This window comes from Diadema setosum, chromosome 11 (genome assembly GCF_964275005.1).
Source record: "Diadema setosum chromosome 11, eeDiaSeto1, whole genome shotgun sequence".
Taxonomy (NCBI): Eukaryota; Metazoa; Echinodermata; class Echinoidea; order Diadematoida; family Diadematidae; genus Diadema; species Diadema setosum.
In genome coordinates this window covers 7,505,717-7,529,788 of record NC_092695.1, presented here as the reverse complement: position 1 = coordinate 7,529,788, position 24,072 = coordinate 7,505,717, and the positions used below count along the sequence as shown (strand labels likewise).

Here is a 24,072-nt window from a genome sequence, read left to right as displayed (position 1 = left end):
ATACGTCCATTCATTGTGTTATGTAAGAACGCATCTATCTATCTGCCTATCTGAATTATCTACTCATATCGAAAACATGTTAATGCTGCGTGTATATCAACATTGTTCGAAGTACATGTATATAGAATCCTAAAATCACTTAAACCCCACTATATATGATTATGGCTATCAACCTATAACGGTAACAACAACTACCCCATTCTGTCGTAAGCAAGGTTCCTCGAGATTAACCAAAAAGGTGTAAAATGATGTTATCTCACTTGACAGACTCGTTGGTGCAATGGTTTGCACGCTTTAACAATCTCGTTCACAGTATACTGTGCTCGCATATAAATCCACACGTGTGAGAATCCCCCTGTCTCTAAATTCTTAAAATTGAGATGAGGGATCATGCAATCAAATATCTCAATCTATATGATAGATTTAGAGGTCAAAATTTTTCTTAATCTAATTTTCGATGGGTCCCTCACGACAATCTTATATAGATTTCAAATAAAGAGGAATTTAGAGAAAGTTTTGTACTCAGATGTATACAGCGGAGGAGTCATGCGATGTACGAAAGTGTTTCCTTGAATTATGACCTAACCTACATTATAAGAGACAAGGGGGGGGGGGTGCCTAGATCTTGTAATGTTGACGCAATTAACAGCTGCTTCGAAATTATTGATGTAAAACAGCAAGAATGGATGCGCACCATGTTCATGATTTCGTTTGGTTGTTGTTGTTGTGGGGGGGGGGGGGAAGAAGTCATTGAATTTATCCCAATATTCTTCATACGCGATGTATGACGTAAAATTAGAGAAGCTTTGATTAATACCCAGACGAATGGTTTCTACGTATACATGGAACTGTAGATGACTCCATTCAACTCTCGACTATTTCCCCCTCCCCATATTATGCATAAGGTCTGAAAATAAAAAAAAAATGATAACGAAAACCCTCAAGAGTTATTTGGCTACTTTTTCTTGCGTGTTGGTGGCGGCATGAAAATGTTAATGTCGTTAAACGTAGATGGTGAGAGAGAACACGTTGAGCGAGGTTCATTCACTAAATTTTAGGTCATTTAACTATTATTTACTATTTACTTGCATCCAGACTACTTTCTTTGCTCCGTTTTGTCGGAAGTGGGTCTCCTGTTGAAGGAAGATAACACACAAAGACGTACATTAGTTGAATTTAACAGATTCGTTAAACCTTGTCGCCATTTTACAGCGAAATCTAGAGATCTGAATTAAAGCTAGTCTGAAAAGAACCTTTACTTGATGTAAGCATTTATGCAAACCATGAGTTACATACTCCAATTTACACATTTTCAGGTGGATTATAAAATTGCTAAAACTGTTTTCATGATATTCACTCATTTGATTGATGTCAGTTATCGGTTGTAAATGTAGTCATGATTTGAATAGCGCAATGCAATATAATGCAATGTAATGTAATGTAGCGTAATGTACCACGTGATGGTGTAGATGATGAACGGTCTATAATCCTTTCACAGTTAATTGAGAACTTGGTTTAGTATCTAAATATGCCGTTACCGGTATTTCGAACGCCTTCATCCTGGCTTTGTGATCGAATCAAAGCGTTTGAATTGGAGACTGGACTATAGTTACCTGACTCAGAGGACCCGCTGATGGAGGACTTCAGTTTATCCGCGTATCTGTCCACTAGTGTGTAGAGGAACGGGTTGATGGCCGAGTTGATGGGGAGAACGAAAGCAACCAGCCAGGCGTACAGGTTGGGCGACACATAGACATCGTTGGCCTGAACGGCGATCCCCAGGATGATGACGGGCATCCAGCAAAAGAAGTCGGTGGCCACGATGAGGGAGAGCTTGATGGCCATTTTGACCTCGTTGGAGGAGTACTTCTTGCGGCCGACGGTGGACGAGGCACGGCGGACTTTGATGAACACGGCAATGTACACGGCGACGGTAACGGTGAAGCAGACGAGATTGACGCCGAGAAAGATCGCAGTGGAGAACTGCCAAGTCGACGCCGACGAGGCGGCGATGATCTTGCTCTGCTTGATGCCGATACTAGTGAGGGTCTCCTCGTCGAGTGTCGACATGAGGTTGGTGTTTTTCCTGATAAGTGGAAGCCCGACGCAGACGTCGCTGAGATCGTAGGCATCCGGGTCGAGAACGGAGAGGAGAACGGACGTGATGCTGAGGATCAGGGCCAGCAACCAAATAGCGGCCGTCAGCACGTGGGATGACCGGACCGTCAGCCGCTTCTTGGTGTAGGGGAAAACGATGCAGATGAAGCGGTCGACGCTGATGACGGTGATGAGGAAGACGGACGTCTCGCAGCTCAGGAAGGAGAGGAAGCCAGCGAAGCGACACGTGCTGCTCGTCCGCCACTCGTGGGACCGGTCCTCCCAGAAGTAGGACTCGCCGATGTAGACATCACTGGCAGCCAGGATGAGCATGTACAGACCCATGATGAAGTCGGATACGGCGAGGTTAGAAATGAGAATGGACTGGACGTGGGAGATGGTGCTGGTGTGTCTGAGGCGCAGCCGAGAGACGATCACGATCGTGTTACCGACCAGGGCAGCGAAGCCGAGAAGCCACATAAAGAACTTAATGGCGGCGTTGTGCAGGAATGTCATGCGGCAGGTGAAGAGAGGTTCAGGAGGCACCCGCTGATTACATTCGACTCCTGAGGGGGCGATGCAGCACAGTCGAGGGTCGTACACAAATCTGGAGTCCAGGAAGATGACGCATAACAATCCATTTTGAAATACACATACAAAGAAAAGTACGAATGATGGATACGGCTTTATATTCTCATGAGATAAATGAAAATATGTATTTTTTTTTTTTGTATGTGAAGATTCCTGGATTGTTGCTCCATAATTTGGGGAGAATTTATTAATCAATTATATCGTGCAATTTATCTCTAGTTGATGTCAACCCCCCCCCCCCCCACTTACTTACCAAATTGGTATCTTGTTGTCAAATCTTTTTATCTGTGTAAAAATTATAATGTACTATCACTAAGTGAGACTTGATGATATCAATCTGGACCCCACTTCATAAAAGACGTTATAATAGCAACTTTTGCTGGAATGGCAACCCCCCATAGCAACAACCAATCAGGAAGCTGGATTATTGTCGTTACCATGACACTTGCAAGAGTTGCTATCGTGTCAACTTTTTTATGAAATGGGGCCCTGGTGTCATCCAGCCCATGTCCTTGAGAAAAGATTGCTCTCTAAGATGGAGCGTGATGGAAAATGGAGCTGTAGCTCTATGGATGGATAAGAAGTTTTAAGCGTGTTCATCAGGGTAATACGATATGTATATATAATATACTTATATACAATTTGTGTATGTATGTACGTGTATGTGTGTGTGTGTGTGTGTACTTACAAGGATTGAAGGCTATCCAGACCATCATATATTTCTGGATACAGACGAAGTGGAGTGCGAGGGCGAAGAAGCAGATACCTATGTTGGGATGAAAGTTGAGGGATGAGTTCACATCAATTTATCGCCAACTTACCCCCTTTTTTTTTTTAAAGATTTATGGAAATGTTCGATAACCCCTTTTCGTCATCACTTTTGTTTTGTTGTTGTAAGTAATTGTCTCTTTACAACGTGAACATTTTATACATGCAAACATATTAATATCTTAATTTGCACTGAATCTTATTTCAGATATACGAATATAAGCTTCTTGGCTAACTGTGAAAGACACTTGAACATCTCTGTCGAATCTGAACAATCACATTTTTCAGAAAGCGGAAATTGGATTTAAATCATTTTAGAATTATACTTTTTTTTGGGGGGGGGGGGGTCAAGAACTTAAAAAATGAATACAGAAAACTTACAAGTCAGTGAGAATCGACAAATTCTGAAATGTTCCCGGCACGATCGTAGACAGAGGATTATCTTCGAAGCTCCTGTTTGATATTAAAAAAGTAAAAGATCCTTCTGATATGACTTTTTAAGGACCAAGAATCATTTGCAATTCACAAAAATGCAAGTAGTATCACATTCAGGATCATGCACGGAACTAGGCGCATACAATGTACAACGCATGACTTGGAAGGAACGAATACATCAGTGAGCCTATTTCTTAAAAAAAAAAAAAAATGATTTTTGGAAAATATTTACACAGCAGCGCAAGAGATGAAAAACAGGCCACAACAGTAATTGGCGTCAGTAGAAAAGGGCAATAAATCCGCTACGTATAGATGTGAATTCGTCAGCATTGCCTTTATTGTCGACGTGAAAGTTAGTTCATTGTTGTTTTGCTTTTCCATTGCTTATTGCACCATGTTAACGACATCACTAGTTACGTTTAGGCGGTTGTCACGAGGTTATGCTAACTTTAAAGATAAGTTCTTTGGGACGCCAAGTGTCGCACGACGGTCAATAAGTCGACGAAAATAATGACTGATTACATCGACCTTGCGACACATGGCGCCCCATAGGTTAGCATAGATCATCGACGTTAAGAATCACCGTCTGAACGTAACAAATGCATGGGGTGCATGGGTATATGACATTTACAAATAGATGTTAATTAAATGCATAAATTATTTCTTAGTGTAGAGATAAACAAGTCAGTTGACATGAAAGTAACATTAGGATTTGCACATATTTGTTATTTGTTGTCGTTCCTGTTAGACGTCATGGTAGCAGCTTCATGTATGCCAATCTAGAAACACCGTCTAATGATCGATATATTGAGTCAAGCTCTGTAACCATTGTACGCATAAGGCAATTTTACCTTACTTTCAGATTGACTGTATTGTTTTCCTTTGTTATTTTGCTGGAATAGTGCGTCTTGTTTTGTTGCGTATGATGAAAGACGTGCAAAATAAATGGAGATGAAATACGTGAATGAAGGATATTTATTTGATCACTTTCCAAACACGTTGAGGGTTTTTTTTTTCAGTTGTTGGAAGGTGATTGTTTCTTTCAACAAGACGCATACACCGTAACGAAATTAGTACAAAAATATAAGATGCGAAGAATGTAAGGGAGAAGAGACTGTGAGGAAGAAAGACATTTTGAATTTACTTACACAAGCAAAAGTTTCTCTCTTATTCCGTCAAACAGTGAGCTGTTGATAGACGTGATGTTGTTAGCCGGCAAAACTCTGATGTTTTTATTAAAAGATAAAAGAGAAAATAGGTATTCTCAACAAGCTTCATTTCTTATAACTTTGAATTGGCAGATAGTCATAAAAAAAAGAAGAACGTAATGGCAGGAATTCACATGACAAGGCAGTTCAAAGCTAGTCCATGGATAACCACCATGCAAACTGCGATTGTGTAAATTATACACAATCATGTAACATCGCGTACCTCAACGGTCATCCGATAACGAGCGCAGGCTGTTCAATGCGCATGTGCAAGGTACGATTATTTCGCGCTGCAGTCCGCTAATCATGGACTAGATTTAAAGCATTGATTTGATTCAAATTAACTTGGGGTAAGAGCCAAGTAATGAATGTCATAATCATACTGCGTGAAACATGGCAAATTAAATAGTAAGAACAGGAGATCTCCCATTCTGTTCAGCCTTTTCAAATTAAAGTTTGTGGTAATTTTTCGAAATCAACGACGGTACATTACATGATAAGTCAAGTTTACCTTTCAATTGCAATCAGGGTAATGGAGTGAACATGAACGATATCACCTGGTAATGAGTATTGACCCCTTTGTAAATCTGTCACAAGCAGTAGAATTTTGATTTTTGAATATTGATTTTGAAAATATGCATTTTGTCTTATCTTCATAATGAATAGTAATAACTATTAATGTACCAATATTGATGAATATTCCGTTCCACTTTTCATTGACTGTGCAATGGAATCATGGTTTAATATGAAGCGTCTTTCCTTGTACGGCATCATTGTTTGCGTTGTGGGTCAGCGGTATGGCAACTTTCCTGTTTGAGCATTACACTGCGAACTTTTAAACACGCATTATTATACTTACAGGCGTTCCAGCGACTGTCCTAAATCAGCAAAAGTCCCCGGTCTGATGTCTGACAAACTATTGTTTTCCATGCCTCTAAATGGTGGTATAAGAAAAGACGAGATAAGACACAAACATACACATGAGGCAAATTGTGAGATGGTTTTACATAACGGTATGAAGGAAAGCATAATAATTATGCATAAAAATTATTTTCATATAGTATATTCCTTAATTCTATATTGACCCTTAGCAATGTGCACTGGTGAAAATGCTATTCTGCTTCTAAACCTTCGATTTATTTTCATTCAATAATATACTCGACAAAATCCATATCACCACTGCTAGATTATTTGCCTATGTTTACGTATATATATATATATATATATATATATATATATATATATATATATATTATAGTTAATACAAACATAATATAGCATGCGCTTTACGATAGTATGTAGGCACATTCCTGAAGGAACGGGATACCACTGATGATAATAATGATCCTTAAGTTTATTATGTAATTAGATATTATATAGGACTACGTGTATTATATATATATATATTCAGTATATAAATATATAATCATATACATCTATTCACCACATTACCCATCATGTCACGCTAAAAGGACATCCAAAAGAAACATCGAAAACGGACACCCGCAATATCGCATAGGTGCCTGAATGCCATTTAAAAACTCTTAATATTTTGCATTTACATACTCCTTTTAGCTTTTTCTTTTAAAAAATGCGAAAATACCCTTACATAAAAAATAGGTTGTGCAGATCCAAAAAACATCCGTCGTCAAGTCGTGCAATTTTGTTTATATCAAGATACCTGTATAGATGGAAAGGACACGACATCATTAAAGATTATGTTTCAAGAAGGCATATCGACCATTGTCACACTAGAGAGGTGGGAGAGTGTAAAACTAACGAGTATGTATATTTTTGATATATCCACTTCGGGGTTATATTCTTCCACATTATCTTTCATCATTCACTACAAAGAATTTTGGAGGTGTATCTCTCTCGCTTTGTTTTGTTTAGACATCATATTTTCTTCGCCGCCTTGTAAGGAAAACGTTTTGGTCTTTGTGAACTAAGCAACTGCAAAGATTTACATAAACATATGACGTCGAAGTCACATGACTTATATGGCAATTTAAAGGTACACACAGGACGCTACATTGAAAGGAATAATTGAAAATCAATGAAGTTTTCTTCCTCTCTTTTACATTGTCCATGCAAGAGGGGTTAAGTTAATTCTTGCTTTCATCGGAAATATCCTCTGTGTAAAGGTGTAACAAATAGTAATGTGACTGAGGTCACAAGCAAAATATATAATTCAAACAAGAAAACGTTTGCACAAGAAGTGTGAAAACACACACACACCGACGGCAAAACAAAGAGTACTTACAATAGACGCAAGTTGAATAAGTGACGGAACGCTCCCCGCTCTAGATAAGTAAGGCTGTTATTATCGGCGATGCTAGGAGAAACAAATGGAAGACACCAGTTCGCTATCTAATAATTCAGCATCTTTTATATTGATGGTGTATTACGTTCTTATGTCTGGGTATTCCCCTAAATGGGAAGGGAGAGGGGGGGGGGGGAGATAGGGAGGGAGACAAACAGAAGAAGGGGACATGCTGCACATCGAAAGGAAGAAGTGAGCTTCTTTAAAGGGCTGGTACAGTATTGGTGGAGATGAGAATTCGGCTTTTAACTTTTTGCGAGATACCAAGAAAACACTCATGATATAGTACAGAGCATACCATTTTAAGAGGAATTCAAAGTTTATTTGAAGAAAATCGGGTTTAGAATGACTGAAACATCCATAAGTAAAACAAAGCGATCATAATAAAGTGTGGGTCCGACACTTTACTAGAATCGCTCTTTTTTGGATATCTCAGCCATTTCAAAACCAATTTTCATCAAATAAACGTTGAATTCCTCATAGAATTACATACTCTTTCATATTTCATAAGAACTTTCTCATTATCTCACCAAAAATGTTAGAAACCTGAAATTAGGTCTCAACTAAAACTATACGATCCCTTTAAGTATCATCTTCCTTTTCTCGCTCTCTTTATCGCTGTATCTCCTTGGTAAAACTTCCTGATGTATACATTATAAAGTTTGTCCTGTGACCAATAATGTCCATTTGTTTCTTCTTTTTTTCTCATGCCAGACTTTGGAAGAAAAGGAAGAAAAAAGGTTGATGTCGAACACAAACAATTTAAGTCATGTGGAACATAATCATAAAACGTCACACGGGAATCAAGCGAATCGATTTTTACTTTGTCTTCCTTGACGAATTCGTGCTCTGACTGGTCAGGGTACTTCTAGGTTTTCTTTTTTTTTCTACATTTGTTTATTCAGGCCAGCAAAGACCCCTTCAGCTCCTGGGCACCCTAATATTCGACTGACTAGTCAACTTACATTTTAACCAGTCGATCCAATCCGTCGAACATTCCTGGTGGAAAACGAGTCAAGTTAGCAGATGAGATATCGCTGTATGAAAAGTTGGTAAGAAAATCATAAATTGCTATAAAAAAAGTTAGAATGAGCATTTTTGGCGGGTAATTCTACGTGCAGGTCCCCTGTGTATGATTATGAACGTGAAGATATTTCGCTGTAGAGAAAATTTGACGACAGGTTGAAAGCCAGTTTAATGATTATTACCAATACGTACAATATACTCCGTATGATAATGATAATGATAATGATAACGACAGTTTTAATACAACATTAATAATACCACACCAATGAAATGTTGATAACACAATGAAATAACGATGGATGCAGTAGTAATACTAAATACTAATCATCATATAAAGGATGATGATCAAGATATATTCATTTCATGTTGGGGTGACTACTTAACTCTGTTGTTACTATCATTGTCAACATATTTACATACCATATCATTGTCATTTTCTGGTGATGATGATTACTGAAAAGCTTAAAAACATCTCATTTCGAACTGAAATTGTTATCTGGACATTCAAAAAACATGGGGGATTTTAGGCTGAACCGTGCCTTCCATGTGTATGAGGCAGTTTGTTTGTTTGTTTGTTTGTTTGTTTGGGTTTTTTTTATGCTTTTATCTTTTGGGGCTAACATGTCTTACTTCGCAAATAAAAATAAAAACGCAAAAAGAAACCTGTAAAATGTTGTGGAGTACAATCATAATTGTTCTCTAGAACTTTTTCATTTATTTACAATTTTCATCTCCGAGATGAGATACTCTTGCCTTCACTTAGTTATTATCGCCTTAACACAACGGGCGTTATATGAGAAGCTGCAGTGATGCTTTATACATAGCGTTATACATAGAACCAAATATATTTTATATTATAGCGTTATACATATAACGTATATGTATTAGCGTTATACATAATACCTATATTAGCGTTAGAACATAGCGTTATACATAGAACCAAACGTACGATGATTGACCGCTATATGTTTTACATGCTTACCTTAATTTACTGCACATCCAAGCCGGATATTATGATTCACTATGTTTTTATTACATTTGATGTACATTCCTTCATTGAGAAGTATGAAAATAAATTGAATTGAAGGCTGATACACAGTGCACTCCCGTTATAACGAATTTGGTTGGAACGAAACTCTCGTTGCAACATAGTAAAGATTTAGGTCCCAAATTATTGTCTATAATTATAAAGCTTTGCATGCTTTATTGTTCGGATTTAACGAAATTTCGATATAACAAAAGAAAACTGCCGGTCTCGAGGACGTCGTTACAACGGGAGTCTCCTTTAACGTGTACATTATAACACCCGCGGTACTTAATATTTTGTAAGGCAAAAGCTTACATCGTGTGAACGTTCCTAAGTCCAACAAACACTCCAGGGCGAAGCTCGTTGATTGGTGCTCCTTTCAGATTCCTGACAGGTATAACCATAAACAGACGAAATGACAGAAGGGCCATGGGACATTTGCTGTGTGTTTTAGAATAATAGATTATGTCAACGAGCAAATATTCACGTTTCCTTCACTGTGTAAATATACAGATTAAGATGCAATATCAAAGAAACTAGATAGTCCAGAGAAAGCCAAGATTCTGAAAAACAACAACAAACAACCGAGCAATACACCTTTGCATGTCTCTATACAGATCGGATGGTGATTACCTACACGCGAACAATACTTCAAATAATTTTCCATGCTATATTTCTATCGATTAATATGCAGAATTAATTGAAACTGGATGATTGCTTAACTTAGAGGATTTTAACTTTGGGCTGCTATGGCGGGTATATTGTGCTTCGTACTGGTTGGATTGAAAACTACGAATGCAGGATACCCGGGGGGGACTCTCTTTGGTGTGACAACAGACATGTGCGATACAGCAACAGGTGTTGGACATTTTCAACAAGAAACCCACCATGTCTTGCGGTAGCAGGTACTTTGAGACGTTAATTCTTTGAGATGGAAAAACTGTGATTTTCATGTAATATATAATCTTACAAGAGGATTGCTTTCCTGGAGGTGTTTCTGGTGTAGTCTTCGTCCCAGCCGGTGGTACAGTTTACCCAGAAAGGAAGCCAATCCGCGCCGCTGCACTGCGGTTGCTCCGGTCCATACCGCCCGATGAAGACGGACTCCCCGCATGAGCAACCCAAAGGACATTTGAGGGAAGCTTAAAAAAAAAAAAAAAGACACGAAAAGAAAAGAAAAAAAGGGGAAAAACAAACAAACAAACACGGACAAATGAAATCATTGATCTGTGAACTGAAGACAGAAAGATTTAACTGATAGAAGAAAATGATTGTTAAAACGGTGTATATGTTTTCTACAGTGCGCATTATGCATAAGACGCGTGGGCACGGTGATAATAAATATTGCTTATATTTATATTATCATAACTCATACCTATACATGTATCAGAATTCAACATGTTTTCACTTTTTTAGCACATTAAAGAACAATTATTGACTAACCTCTATCAGAAAGCGGGAGAACTAATATTACTTTTAACATAATACGTCAGTAGCAAGGCAAGGGAGTGTATAGGCCACTTTACATGAAATATGTATCGTGAATTTCTCTTTAGTTAGGCCTACCTCTTTTTTATCATTGAACATACATGACGTCACGAACTGTAGAAGTCTTCTCATCCAGCGATGGCAACACCAAAAGTAAAACAAAAATATCATAACTTTTCAACGAATTTTTTTGCGATTTTGCTCCAACTTCACCGATGTGTTCTGCTAATATTGCTGCCTAAACTCAATTCACATACACGGGTTTATTTCCCCTTTTTAACTTACTGCACATGACTTCATCATCGCCGGACGGGCAATCCGTCCACCCATCACACAGCCGAGTGTCCGGGATGCAAAAATCACTGTATCCTCTGCAGTAGTATGCGTCCGCTCCGCATCTTCCTGTTTATGTGAAAGTTATGACACTTTTAGTCAAAGTATGACAGCGATGTCGATTGTTGGCGATGAAGACGATGACGATGTCAACGACGATAATGATGACAGCAGTACCAAAATTAATATGACAATAGGGAGGTTTAAATCTAGGACGCCGACGTTTTGACGACGATTGGGTTGGTTGTTCTCTTCTCTCCCTGCGTCGTGTTGCAAAGCAGCTTTAGATTACACGAGGACGCAAAATGGCGCCCCCATTACTCAGTGCATCAATAATGAGCGGACACAAAATCGCGCCCCATTATGATAAGTGCATCAATATTGAGCGGACACAAAATGGCGCCCCATTATGATCAGTGCATCAATATTGAGCGGACGCAAAAATGGCCCAGAACGCGTATAACAGTGAAACTCACACGACGGGAGATAATGACTAGATTGATTTTGATAAGCGATTTTGCGCATGCGCAGAAGAGGATTTTGATTTCCTCTGAACGCCCGCGTCGCGAAAACCTAGAGTTCCCTATTGACTAAATGATGACAACATAATCATTTTCATAACATTATGAACAATGGCGATGACGATAATGTTGACTATGTTGACGACAATAATGATTTTTAGTGGAAAAGTGAGCAAAGAAAATGGGATTCCAACGGGAGTCGAACCCGAGACCTCCGGATTGCTAGGCCGGTGCTCTACCGACTGAGCTATAGAAAGCCCTAGTACAGTGTTCGTCCCAGAAACCCTTAATTCTCAATGCTCGGGTGGTCAGAAGCTATAGCAGTGTGTTTGTGTGTGACACACACGCACACACTTGAACCTGGCATAAACCCGAAGGATAATTCAACTTGGGGATAAGTGCGAGGGATCACCGAAGTGATGCAGCTTTTTGAGTTTGTAACAAATATTGTTAATAATGATTTTTATAACACTATACGAAGACTGAGGATGATCTTGTGGGAGCAAAACAACTTTTAACACACACATCAGTGTTTTAAGTGCGAAATCTCATGGAGAAATACATGCATCTACATACAAATGTGAATACAATGTAGACCTAAAAAAGATATGCATAGCAGTACGCTGACACTGGCCCACATTCTAACACAAAGATGCATTCACAACAGGTCTTGGAACTGGAAGGTTTTATGAGAAGAATGTGCGTAAATAATGGATTGTACTCTTTCGTTATATAGCTTTTCACGTTTAGTTCGACATGCGTCATTCACCACACGGTTGAATGAATGTGTCATACCAAACTGATTTTTGTCAACAATATTGCAAAAGGGTAACCCTAAACTACGCCGATTTTTCTTTTTAATGTATGAAAATGAGAGCTATCATAATAGTTCCAATGGCAATATGCTGATATTGACAACATAATTTATCAATAATATACATTTGGAATATTTCAATATCAGATTTCATCCATACACTTTTCCCTTGGATTCACCTTAGTCTACTTTGGAATTTCTTTTTTTTTTTTTTTTTTTTTTTTTTTTTTAGATGACAAAAGATGATCGCGAAATAATGTGCATTTATTAACTTTTAAATTCCTTGTGTGTGTTAAACACACTGCTGATAGTCAAACAAATCACATCCCACAAGAAGAAACTCCGATATCCTATGACATTCCCGCGAATGTTAAAGAAGTGCTGGTAAGCAATTGGCGTGTGCAAATAGCATCACTGTATAATAGTTGAGGTCATATCCTATCAGGAATTAACTCGTTTAAGGACGAGAATAAATTAGGCCAAGGAGTATTTATTACATTCTCTTAGGAACAAATGTAACAACACAATGCTCAAAAGCTATTGCATATTCAGCGAAGAGAAATCTGACAGAAATTTACCTGACAGAAAAGAAAAAAAAAATGAATGACCCTCAAACAATGGTACAAAGACAAATCTCTACGACAAATGAAAAAAAAAAAAAGAATTATACCCCAAGAAAGAACAGCTGCGATTTATCAATGGGGCGAAATTTGGGTAATCCCACGTTTTGTTTACGCATAGTTGTATTCTCATCGTAGATACCTCTCGTCAGTGTTTTATCATGATTCGAAAAAAACAAACAAACAAAAACAAACAAACAAACAAACGAACAAATGAACAAGCATAGTGATGTGAAGCGTGCATAAACTTTGAAAAGCCTTACCAGTGGCGCAGTTCTTTTCGTCCGAATAGTCTGCGCAGTCAAACACGCCGTCACATTGTGCCTCGACGTTGACGAACTGCGGGCCGGACTCACATGGGCGCATATCATCAGTGAGATTAGCAGTGATGGAAGAATCTGTTCCAGAAAATGTACAGCTGTATGTGTTACCTTGCGATGCGGCTACTTGAAATCTACACTCATTTTCAGTTTGTTATTGGATATACAAAAAAAAAAGAAAGGTTTCATTGCAGAGACAAATCGGGGACCCCCCCCCCCTTATGATACTTGATTTAATCTAAGACAGTAAGAGAAGAGTGATGATGAAGGAGACTATCATATCTCTTACACTGTACTGTAAAAAAATCGTGAATAACAAAACAACAACATCATCATCATCGGCAGCAACAACAACAACAACTGGACGGTGAACCCACCTCCACACACGGCCTATGGCGGGCCGTTGAAGCCATAAACGTGTACAGCCATGCAACTGTACGCAACGGCGTAGCCAGGATTTGATCTTAGGGGGGCGGTTTGTCTGCGAGGAAGCGAAGCGACCGAGCCCGAGCGAGCGGAGCGAGCGAGGGGGGGGGGGGGGGGAGGGTGTGGGAGGGGGGTGTCCCCCCTCCCACGGTAAGAACTTTTTGCATTTTGATGTTGTAAATGGTGCAATTTGATGCATGTTTTTGCGCGTTTTATCGACGTGAAACAGTCCCACTTGTTTAAGGTTGCAGTATATTTTAGTGTAGATTATTATTGAACAATTTGCCTATAAAATGGTATAATTAAAACACACTTCTTGTATCAATTCTTTTCACTGAATATCATGAACGCGACTGAACCCGAGCGAGCGGAGCGAGCGAGGGGGGAGGGTGTGGGAGGGGTGTCCCCCTACCGCGCAAGGTAGCAGTATATTTTAGTGTAGATTATTATTGAACAATTTGCCTATAAAATGGTATGATTTAAATACACTTCTTGTATTAATTCCTTTCACTGAATATCATGAACGCGACTGAACCCGAACGAGCGGAGCGAGCGAGGGGGGAGGGGAGGGTGTGTCCCCCCTCCCACGGTGAGAACTTTTTGCATTTTGATGTTGCAAATGGTGCAATTTGATGCATGTTTTTGTGTGTTTTAACGAGTTGAAACAGTCCCACTTGTTTAAGGTTGCAGTATATTTTAGTGTAGATTATTATTGAACAATTTGCCTATAAAATGGTATGATTAAAACACACTTCTTGTATCAATTCTTTTCACTGAATATCATGAACGCGACTGAACCCGAGCGAGCGGAGCGAGCGAGGGGGGGGGGGGAGGGTGCGGGAGGGGGGTGTCCCCCCTCCCAAGGTGAGAACTTTTTGCATTTTGATGTTGCAAATGGTGCAATTTGATGCATGTTTTTGCGTGTTTTAACCAGTTGAAACAGTCCCACTTGTTTAAGGTTGCAGTATATTTTAGTGTAGATTATTATTGAAAAATTTGCCTATAAAATGGTATAATTTAAACACACTTCTTGTATTAATTCTTTTCACTGAATATCATGAACGCGACTGAACCCGAACGAGCGGAGCGAGCGAGGGGGGAGGGGAGGGTGTGGGAGGGGGGTGTCCCCCCCCCCCCTCCCACGGTGAGAACTTTTTGCATTTTGATGTTGCAAATGGTGCAATTTGATGCATGTTTTTGCGTGTTTTAACGAGTTGAAACAGTCCCACTTGTTTAAGGTTGCAGTATATTTTAGTGTAGATTATTATTGAACAATTTGCCTGTAAAATGGTATAATTTAAACACACTTCTTGTATTAATTCTTTTCACTGAATATCATGAACGCGACTGAACCCGAGCAAGCGGAGCGAGCGAGGGGGGAGGGGAGGGTGTGGGAGGGGGGTGTCCCCCCTCCCACGGTAAGAACTTTTTGCATTTTGATGTTGTAAATGGTGCAATTTGATGCATGTTTTTGCGCGTTTTATCGACGTGAAACAGTCCCACTTGTTTAAGGGAGCAGTATAATTTGATGTAGATTATTATTGAACAATTTGCCTATAAAATGGTACAATTTAAATACACTTCTTGTGTTAATTCTTTTCACTGAATATCATGAACGCGACTGAACCCGAGCGAGCGGAGCGAGCGAAGGGGGAGGGGAGGGTGTGGGAGGGGGGTGTCCCCCCTCCCACGGTGAGAACTTTTTGCATTTTTATGTTGCAAATGGTGCAATTTGATGCATGTTTTTGCGTGTTTTAACGAGTTGAAACAGTCCCACTTGTTTAAGGTTGCAGTATATTTTAGTGTAGATTATTATTGAACAATTTGCCTATAAAATGGTATCATTTGAATAATCTTCTTGTATTAATTCTTACACTGAATATCATGAACGCTGTCTGTAGTTCAGCAATCAAACAGAAAAAGCATGCACACGAGGGTGTAGATAGGGGCATATCCCCTCCCACACGAAAGTGATTTTGCGTTTTCAGACCTGAAATTCAGCGATCTGGTGCAAATTTTTGGTGCAATACTTTTTCATCGAAGTGTTAAAATCACGGAATTTAGCTCTTATTCCGAATGTGCACAATCTGTGTGTATGTATAAAGTCTAGTGAGGTAGAGCTTAGGGGAAGGGGGTGTTCCCCTCCCGCTCGCGGAGCTTTTGCGTTTTTAGAATTGAAATAAAGCGATCTGGGCATAGCCACAGTCTACTTCTATGCATGGCGGAAGGGGGGGGGGGAGGGGCGGGCGAGCAGGGAGAAGGCGGGGGCGAGTGTTATCAAGGAGGTATGTTCTCTCATACCTCCTTGGTGTTATCTCCACCCTTCCCTTCCGATGGAGCTTTTGCCTTTTTAAGGTTGAAACTGAGATATCTCGTATACGCATATTTGATGGAATCAACATTTGGGAAATCACAAAAAAAAAAAAAAAAAATGATGGGGGGGGGGTTGTGGGAGGAAAGGGTCGATTAAAAGGGGAAATTCCCCTTATACATGAGGGAACCTTGAGTTTTCGGAATAAAGTGATAAGTCTTGTGCACTCAGAATTATCTTTTTTTTTTTTGTAAATCAAAAAATATCAAATAAATATGTGTAATGTTTATATACCCTTATCTAGACGATTCAGATCGAATTATAAGAGAGTACCAAAACAACCATGGATTTCAAAGTCCCTACTTAGGTCTATCAATAGGAAGAATAAATTGTTTTACAGATACCGAAAATCTCCAAATGATGTAACTAAATCCCGTTATATTCGTTACCGTAATGTACTTACTTCTTCGTTGCGCTTAGCCAAGCAACTGTATTTTGCAAATCAGTTTGAAAAATGCAAGTTTGACATTAAGAGTACGTGGAGGGTGATAAACACAGCTTTGAAATCTAGCACTGTTACAAATTCCCCTACTCATATTTTGAATGACGGTCATCAAGTTGATGATCCACAGGAAATGGCCGATGTATTTAATGATTACTTTGTTAACTTAGGACCTGATCTTGCTAGCAAAATACCAAATACCCAGACAACTTTTCATTCTCTTTTAAAAGACAGGAATGTACAAACCATGTTTTTCATTCCTATTGTTGAAGAAGAAATCAAAGAAATTGTTGATAACCTAAATATTAAGAAAAGTATAGGTAATGATGGTATTTCGGCTTTTCTTTTGAAGAATATAATAAATGAAATAATTTCTCCACTCACTTATATTTTCAATCAATCTTTATCTAGTGGCAAAGTCCCAGATAATATGAAAATCGCTCGAGTTGTTCCCATATACAAAAAGGGTCCAAAAGAATTTGTGAGTAATTACCGCCCGATATCTCTCTTAACCTCAGTCTCAAAAATTCTTGAAAGGCTTGTTTATAAACGAACTCTTAGATTTCTTGTTAATTGCAATATTCTTTCTAATTTCCAATTTGGATTCAGAAAACAGCATAGCACAACTCACGCATTATTAGCCTTCATTGATAAAGTAGCTCATGCTTTAGACGATGCTTCCCACACCATCGGTGTTTTTCTCGATTTTTCGAAGGCTTTTGATACCATTGACCATCATATTTTGCATTATAAGTTAAGCCATTACGGTATCCGTGGGAGGGCTTTAGAGTGGTTTAAAGACTATCTCACAAACAGAAAACAATTTGTTTATATAAATGGCTATGAGTCAGGTATGACGTCAACTTCTTGCGGTGTCCCCCAGGGTTCTCTTCTTGGCCCACTTTTATTCATCCTGTACATCAACGATCTCCAAAATTCGTCACAGATTCTTTCTTTTATTTGTTTCGCTGATGATACAAATCTATTTCTGTCTCACCGCAATCCCAATACCCTTGTAAGTATAATGAATAATGAATTGAAGTCTCTTCAGACCTGGATTTACGCTAATAAGTTATCATTAAATGTTGATAAAACGCATTATATGTTATTTAGCAATTTCTTGCAAGTTATTCCTGATGATGTTAAGGTTAATGATATTAACCTAACCCGAGTAGATAGTACAAAGTTTTTAGGACTTTACATCGATAGTGACCTGTCCTGGAAAACTCACTTTAATTTTTTAAGCAAAATTTTGTCACGAAATACAGGAATCCTAAACAAACTGAAACATTTTTTGCCCAACCATATTTTGCAGATTGTATATTCAACCATGATTTCCCCATATCTTAATTATGGAATTCTTGCGTGGGGTAACGCATCTAAATACTTACTGGATTCACTTTTTCTTCTTCAAAAGCGAGCGATCAAAATTATTAACCATGCTGGGTATTTATCTCACACTAACGCTTTATTTCAGAAAAATAAGATTTTAAAACTGATAGATTTGTTTGGTTATAATTTAGGTATTTTTATGTATAAATTTTCCTCAAAAGATCTTCCTGGTGTCTTTTTACAGATGTTCATAAGAAACAATTCTGTCCACCACTATCCAACTCGCCAGAGTGACGCTTATCACCTTCCACGAACTCGAACAGTTTTCGCTAAAAACACAATTATGTATACAGGTCCTAAATATTGGAATGATCTCCCAACAGAGGTTAAAAGCTGTCTGTCATTATCATCTTTTAGCGTAAACTCAGACAGCATGTATTGAATAGCTACAACACACAAGTGCACTAAAATTCCTTTTTATTATGCTGATGGCTGCTCTATTATACTACTCGGTTGTTGCCATGTGAACAGACTCATGCATATACATTTTAGTTGCATGCTATCTCAAATTCCTTCCCATCGGTGTTTTTCCTTCCACTTCTAGTAAGACCTTGGTCGTGTCGCATAGTTTCCCCTCCTTTCTTTCTTTCCTTTCTTTTATGCATCATTGCAGCTGGCTGGTATATCACATAAGGGAATTGCAATTGACTCATGTTCTCCATTTTTCAAATCTTTCCCCGTGTCTATGGAAGCCGGAATGTTTAAACCCTAGAATTATATAGTACTTAAGTATTCACGTCATTATCACTCCAATGTCAAAATTGCTTTTAGAGCAACTGCTATAGTGTGCAGCATGTGGTTACTTGTTCTCATTTTATCACACACATAAATACATGTGAGAAGAATCTTCTGAGCCTCGAGTAATAGTCATTCTCTTTTATTTATCCTTACTTTTGGTCTTAATTGTACCCGTGCTCCTCATCCTGTTCCCCTTACTAGGCTTTTGTTGGGACCTACACTCAACAAGCTTTGCTTTTTAGTAGGTTCCATCGTATTTCTCTTCGCATCCTTTACTTTGATTGAAAAAGACACATCGACCGTTATGTATTACTTTTGTATTCCTATTTCGTCATGTATACATCCAAGCTGGACATTCTGTATTATATTTTGTTATATACCATGTATTTTCCATCGAGAAATACGAAAATAAATTGAAATTGAAAAAAATTGAAATTGAAAAAAGTGTACTAAGCTAGGGAAAGAGGCACAGAGGGGGAGGGTTTGGGAGGGGGATACCCCCTCCCAAGCACGAGAGATTTTGCATATTTTGAATTGAAATTCAACGATCTGGTGCACACTTTGAGTGAAATATTCAAAAAAATATCTTATTTGATGAAAGGTTGCAAAGGAGACCCGCTTCATGTGCATGCATACAGTATACACGCATTTTTTTTTTCCGCCTCCCAAATCCCCGGTCCAAATCTTAGGGGGGGGGGGGGGCGACCGCCCCCATGGCCCCCCCCCCCCCCCCCTGGCTACGCCAGTGACTGTACGACCGTGGAATGGATAAGGTTTGAGTCAATCAGTGGCCGCCACCAATCTTCGTCCCGCCCAAATTTTATAAGCTCTTGTTTAAAGGTCATGGTTTCCTTCTTGGTTCCATTTCACCAAGAAAGTTGATACGATAGCAACTCTTGTTGGAGTGGCAAAATGTCATGGTAACGACAAGAATTGATTGGCTGTTGCTATGGGATTGCGGCTCACTTGCAAAACTTGCTATCCTAACGTCTTTTATGAAGTGGGCCCTGTAGTCGAGACCGTGTACAACCTCATTCTACGTTTCCTGTCAAAATCATGGTGCTCGTACCGTTGGAGAACGCCTCGACGATGTCCAACTCGAAGCCGGATGTTTTTTGGACGATGGTGTCGCTGCAAAATCGTATGGTGGTCACCCCGCTGGGAAATACGAATGCCGTGGGACTTGAGCGGACGTAGGCAAAGACCGACCCCTGAAGGAGCGGCGAGGTGTGATTGACGGAGAGGGTGTCCCATGGAGATTCCAGTGAGACCGTTCGAACTGACATGATAGCCTGTTACAACAATGCGTGTTTAGGAGATTAATTTCAAAGAATTCGTGACCTCCCAAGTCAGAATTGGATGTTACCAAAATGGATTATCTATACAATGAGAACAGCGTATATTATAATGGTTTAGTTTTTTTTTTTTTTTTTATTTAGGCCTATACTTATTTGTGGAATGAACCCTGCGATGACAGTAGGAGTAGCATGTGAGCTGTAGTTAAAGTAGTGCCTACTTAGTGTTTGAACAATTATACAGATAAAACTTCAAGTAAAATGATCGCACTGATCAAGTGCAACCATGTTTATATAATACCACTACTACCACCACCATTTAACCACTATATATTTTTCATACGATTAATGTTGTGCACCCATGAAAGCAAAATGACGATTTTTATAATAATTCCTTCATGATATGGTATGAATGACGAAAATTTCCCTTCTTCTGCGTAGTCTTCTCTCTCCCCCTTTGCCCCCTTTTCCTTTTGTCTCCCTTTCCCGATAATGAACACTATTTATCTAAATATATAGGTTTCATTGTGTAAGGAGCAGAATGTCGTAATAAATAAATAACTCACCTGCATACCCTTTGGGACCTCAACTGTCCATTCCTTCAGGCTATTGGCAGGGTAAGAACCCGGAAACCCCGGCGAGGTGATGATTCGTGCTGCAGAAGCCTCGCATCCATACGGACCTGAAGAGATATCCAAAAACAAGGTAAAACAAAGAGATTCTAATAAAAGTGGTGGCCTGTCACATTTTATTAGGATCGCTCTTGGAAATATCTCAGCCATTTCAACACAGATTTTCATCAAATAAACTGTGAATTCCTCTAAGAATTACATGTTCTTTCATATTTAATGTTTCTCATTATCTCACAAACACACACACACACACACACACACACACACACACACACACACACACACACACACACACACACACACAAGTTGGAAACCTGCAGCCCCATCTAAACCAGCCCCCATTTTGAGAATCATTGCCGGGAGGGGCGGTGGCCGATGGGTTCTTGAAAGGAATTAGGTATATGTTAGCTTTGATATAGCATAAGACAAGGGAGCTCCATCTCTGGAAATTATCACATTGGCAACTTGTACCGTAAGAGGCGCTTCGGTCAAACTGAAACTTGATTTTATGAAGTGAAAGCATGTTGTTTTAAAATCAAAGGAATACTCTATTTCTCCTTGTGTAAACGTCCACATGGTTACTTTTCTATATTATGTCGACCTATAAAGGCCCTGCTGCAAATATCATTCGGCACGTCCGTCGCCATTAGGTCGCGATTACCGCCAAGATACAAGCCGCAGGACTCAAGGTTATGACATGTAACACAATCACGTTTCTGATCATTGTACTGGTATACGAGGTCCTCTTTCTGCGAAAACATTTCAAGCCGCCAGTGACCAAAGCGTTATTTTGACACCGACTATAATAGGGCTGTGTCTGTCATCTATTATAGTGACAAACGTATGAATGGAGGAATTGTAACTTGTGAAATAGTTTAATGTAACCCATTCAACAGCGTAATACGCAGCTTTTGCAGCTTTTGTATCATTGATATCAGACATTTTATATACAGCATAGTTAATGTGTGACACTCTTGGGTCTACTCTCCTTATCGTATTTCATCATCATGAAATTCTAATAGACCAGTTTGCTTGTATATTGAAATGATATACATATACCTTTATAAGAAACACTTTTCCTAACAATCAAAGGAAGCCTTCTCCAATGCTTGCCTAATAAACCCAATTTAACAACCAATGCGTGCAGACAGCATTCCAAGAATATATCGAAATACATTTAGCATATATGATAACAGAAGGATAAATTTGTGTCTAGGTCCTAAGACGGAAAAATATTTATGAATTACAATTATTCAATTATTAACTTTAATAAAATTACATTAACAACCCCATTTTTTTTCTTTTTATCTCAGCCACAATAAAAAAAAAAAAAATCGTGACGAGATTATCAACTTAGTTGGAGCATTGGTTGGAAAAATTGTCATGCTGGCCAAGCATTGTATCGGATTTGATTCAAGAAGCGAAATTTGATGAAATTCTCTTACCTACTAGGATGCTCAACCATGCAAGGAAGACAAAGAATGATATTAGCTCAGTCTTGGTCATCTTCAATCAAACTTGCTGATGAAGAAGGCGCAGTGATCATCTCTATAACGCGCTGCTCCCAAACAGTCCTATTTCATTCACTGCATTATTGAGATCAGATTTAGATAAGTGTTAAGAAGCACACTTGGCGCGCTGATCAGAACCGCGGTCGTCTTCCCACAGACACACACACACACACACACACACACACACACACATGCAACCCAACCACCCAACAACAACAACGACAAACGAAAGAAATGATTACGCAAACACCATGAAACAAACAAGTAGATTCTCCAAGCTCCACCGGACAGACTATACCGAACACAATATGCTGGTATATTACATCACACGTTCATAAAATGTCATCTGCATGATCCTGTACTTTCACTTTAAACGAGGAACTAATGGAAAACGCAAAAGTATTAGGCCTGAGGACTTTTTACCCATTTTCAAATGAAGAAGAGGAAAAACATGAACTGAAAGAAAAAACGAAAACACTCATACATTCTTCGAAAGCAGGGAGTGTCTTTCGTTTTCGGAGTGGGGAAATCAGTCGCAGAATCTAAAGCCAGATCATCATGCTTCTATAGTACGTTCCCCTCTATCTCTCTCTTGACCCCCCCCCCCCCGTACTTATAAGCAGATCAAAGACTGAGCAAATGTTCAAGATCAGTGTACACAACCAACATACACACACACTTCCCATTCATTTCCAAGTAAGTTTTGACTATTAGATTCCAGTACACATTACATGGAATGACAGAACTTTTGTCAAAATTTGACCTTTATTAGGGAAGCAACAGAAATAGCAATTTTCACCACATTCTAGATTTGATGTGACATCGTAATCGCCTGTCAGGTGTTCCATCGGCATACATGCAAATCTTTTCTTAGATTTTCCGGTGTCAACATAGAATCAAAGAGTAAATAATTGGATCTTTGGATCAAATATTTTGGTCTTGTACTGATTTCAAACCGACCTTTTGGGTAGGGGCGGGTTGTATATTATACTTGACAAATAATAAACCAAAAAATATATCTCTAATACATCGTATTTTTTGTGCCAAATCTGAGCTTCTCCTGAGAGAGAGGAGATTGTCAGTTAACTATTACCTCGGCTAATTACATTGCATGGGGTGTGGTTGCGACGAATAATCACATAAAACATGTGGAACTCCAGAGTTCTTTAACTCTCTGTCTTTATATCTGATAATAATGAAACCTCTACAAAAAAAGAAGATTGTGTGAATTTATTAAAGGGGACTATACAGTGCAGATGCACGTTGACTTATAGCGATTCATAATAACCTGACCATCACTTATCTACAGAAAGAATAACAGAATACGTGTCATATAATTATTGACAATATTTGTATTACTCTTCTTCAGATTACCTGGATACGCCCACAAAAATCCCCTTCCGGACCAAGTTTCTGCCTGTAACATCTTCTGCCAATCATTGCTTAAGTACTACTTAATATGATTAACAAAAGACATTGGAATAAAAGTAATGGTGATGATACTATATTAGTTTATGAAGAACATAACACTGATGCACACATTTTATTCTAGGCTGTAAGAGTTCCTGATATGCTTAAGAACAGTTAAGTGAAGAGATAAGTTTTGAGTTTTTATTTAAGTAATACCACAGTTTTGGAAATTTCCTGATTTCTAGCCTTAAGTTCTTCCAAAGTTAATGAGTTGCACAACCAAA

At 38.8% G+C, this 24,072-nt stretch overlaps 1 protein-coding gene across 1 annotated transcript; it reads right to left on the bottom strand.

Moving 5' to 3' along the window:
• Window positions 1–1,077: 1,077 nt before the first annotated feature.
• LOC140234996 (uncharacterized) lies at window positions 1,078–22,373 on the bottom strand. Its single transcript, XM_072315032.1, has 17 exons — window positions 22,313–22,373; window positions 20,802–20,917; window positions 20,034–20,232; window positions 18,487–18,582; window positions 13,500–13,610; window positions 11,249–11,365; window positions 10,446–10,617; window positions 9,791–9,862; window positions 8,388–8,459; window positions 7,363–7,434; window positions 6,709–6,780; window positions 5,959–6,033; window positions 5,040–5,114; window positions 3,838–3,909; window positions 3,377–3,454; window positions 1,614–2,704; window positions 1,078–1,133 (listed from the first exon to the last, which is right to left on the bottom strand). Exons 1-17 carry the CDS (start codon window positions 22,371–22,373, stop codon window positions 1,078–1,080), a joined length of 2,607 nt encoding a protein of 868 aa, XP_072171133.1.
• Between the last annotated feature and the right edge of the window lie 1,699 nt (window positions 22,374–24,072).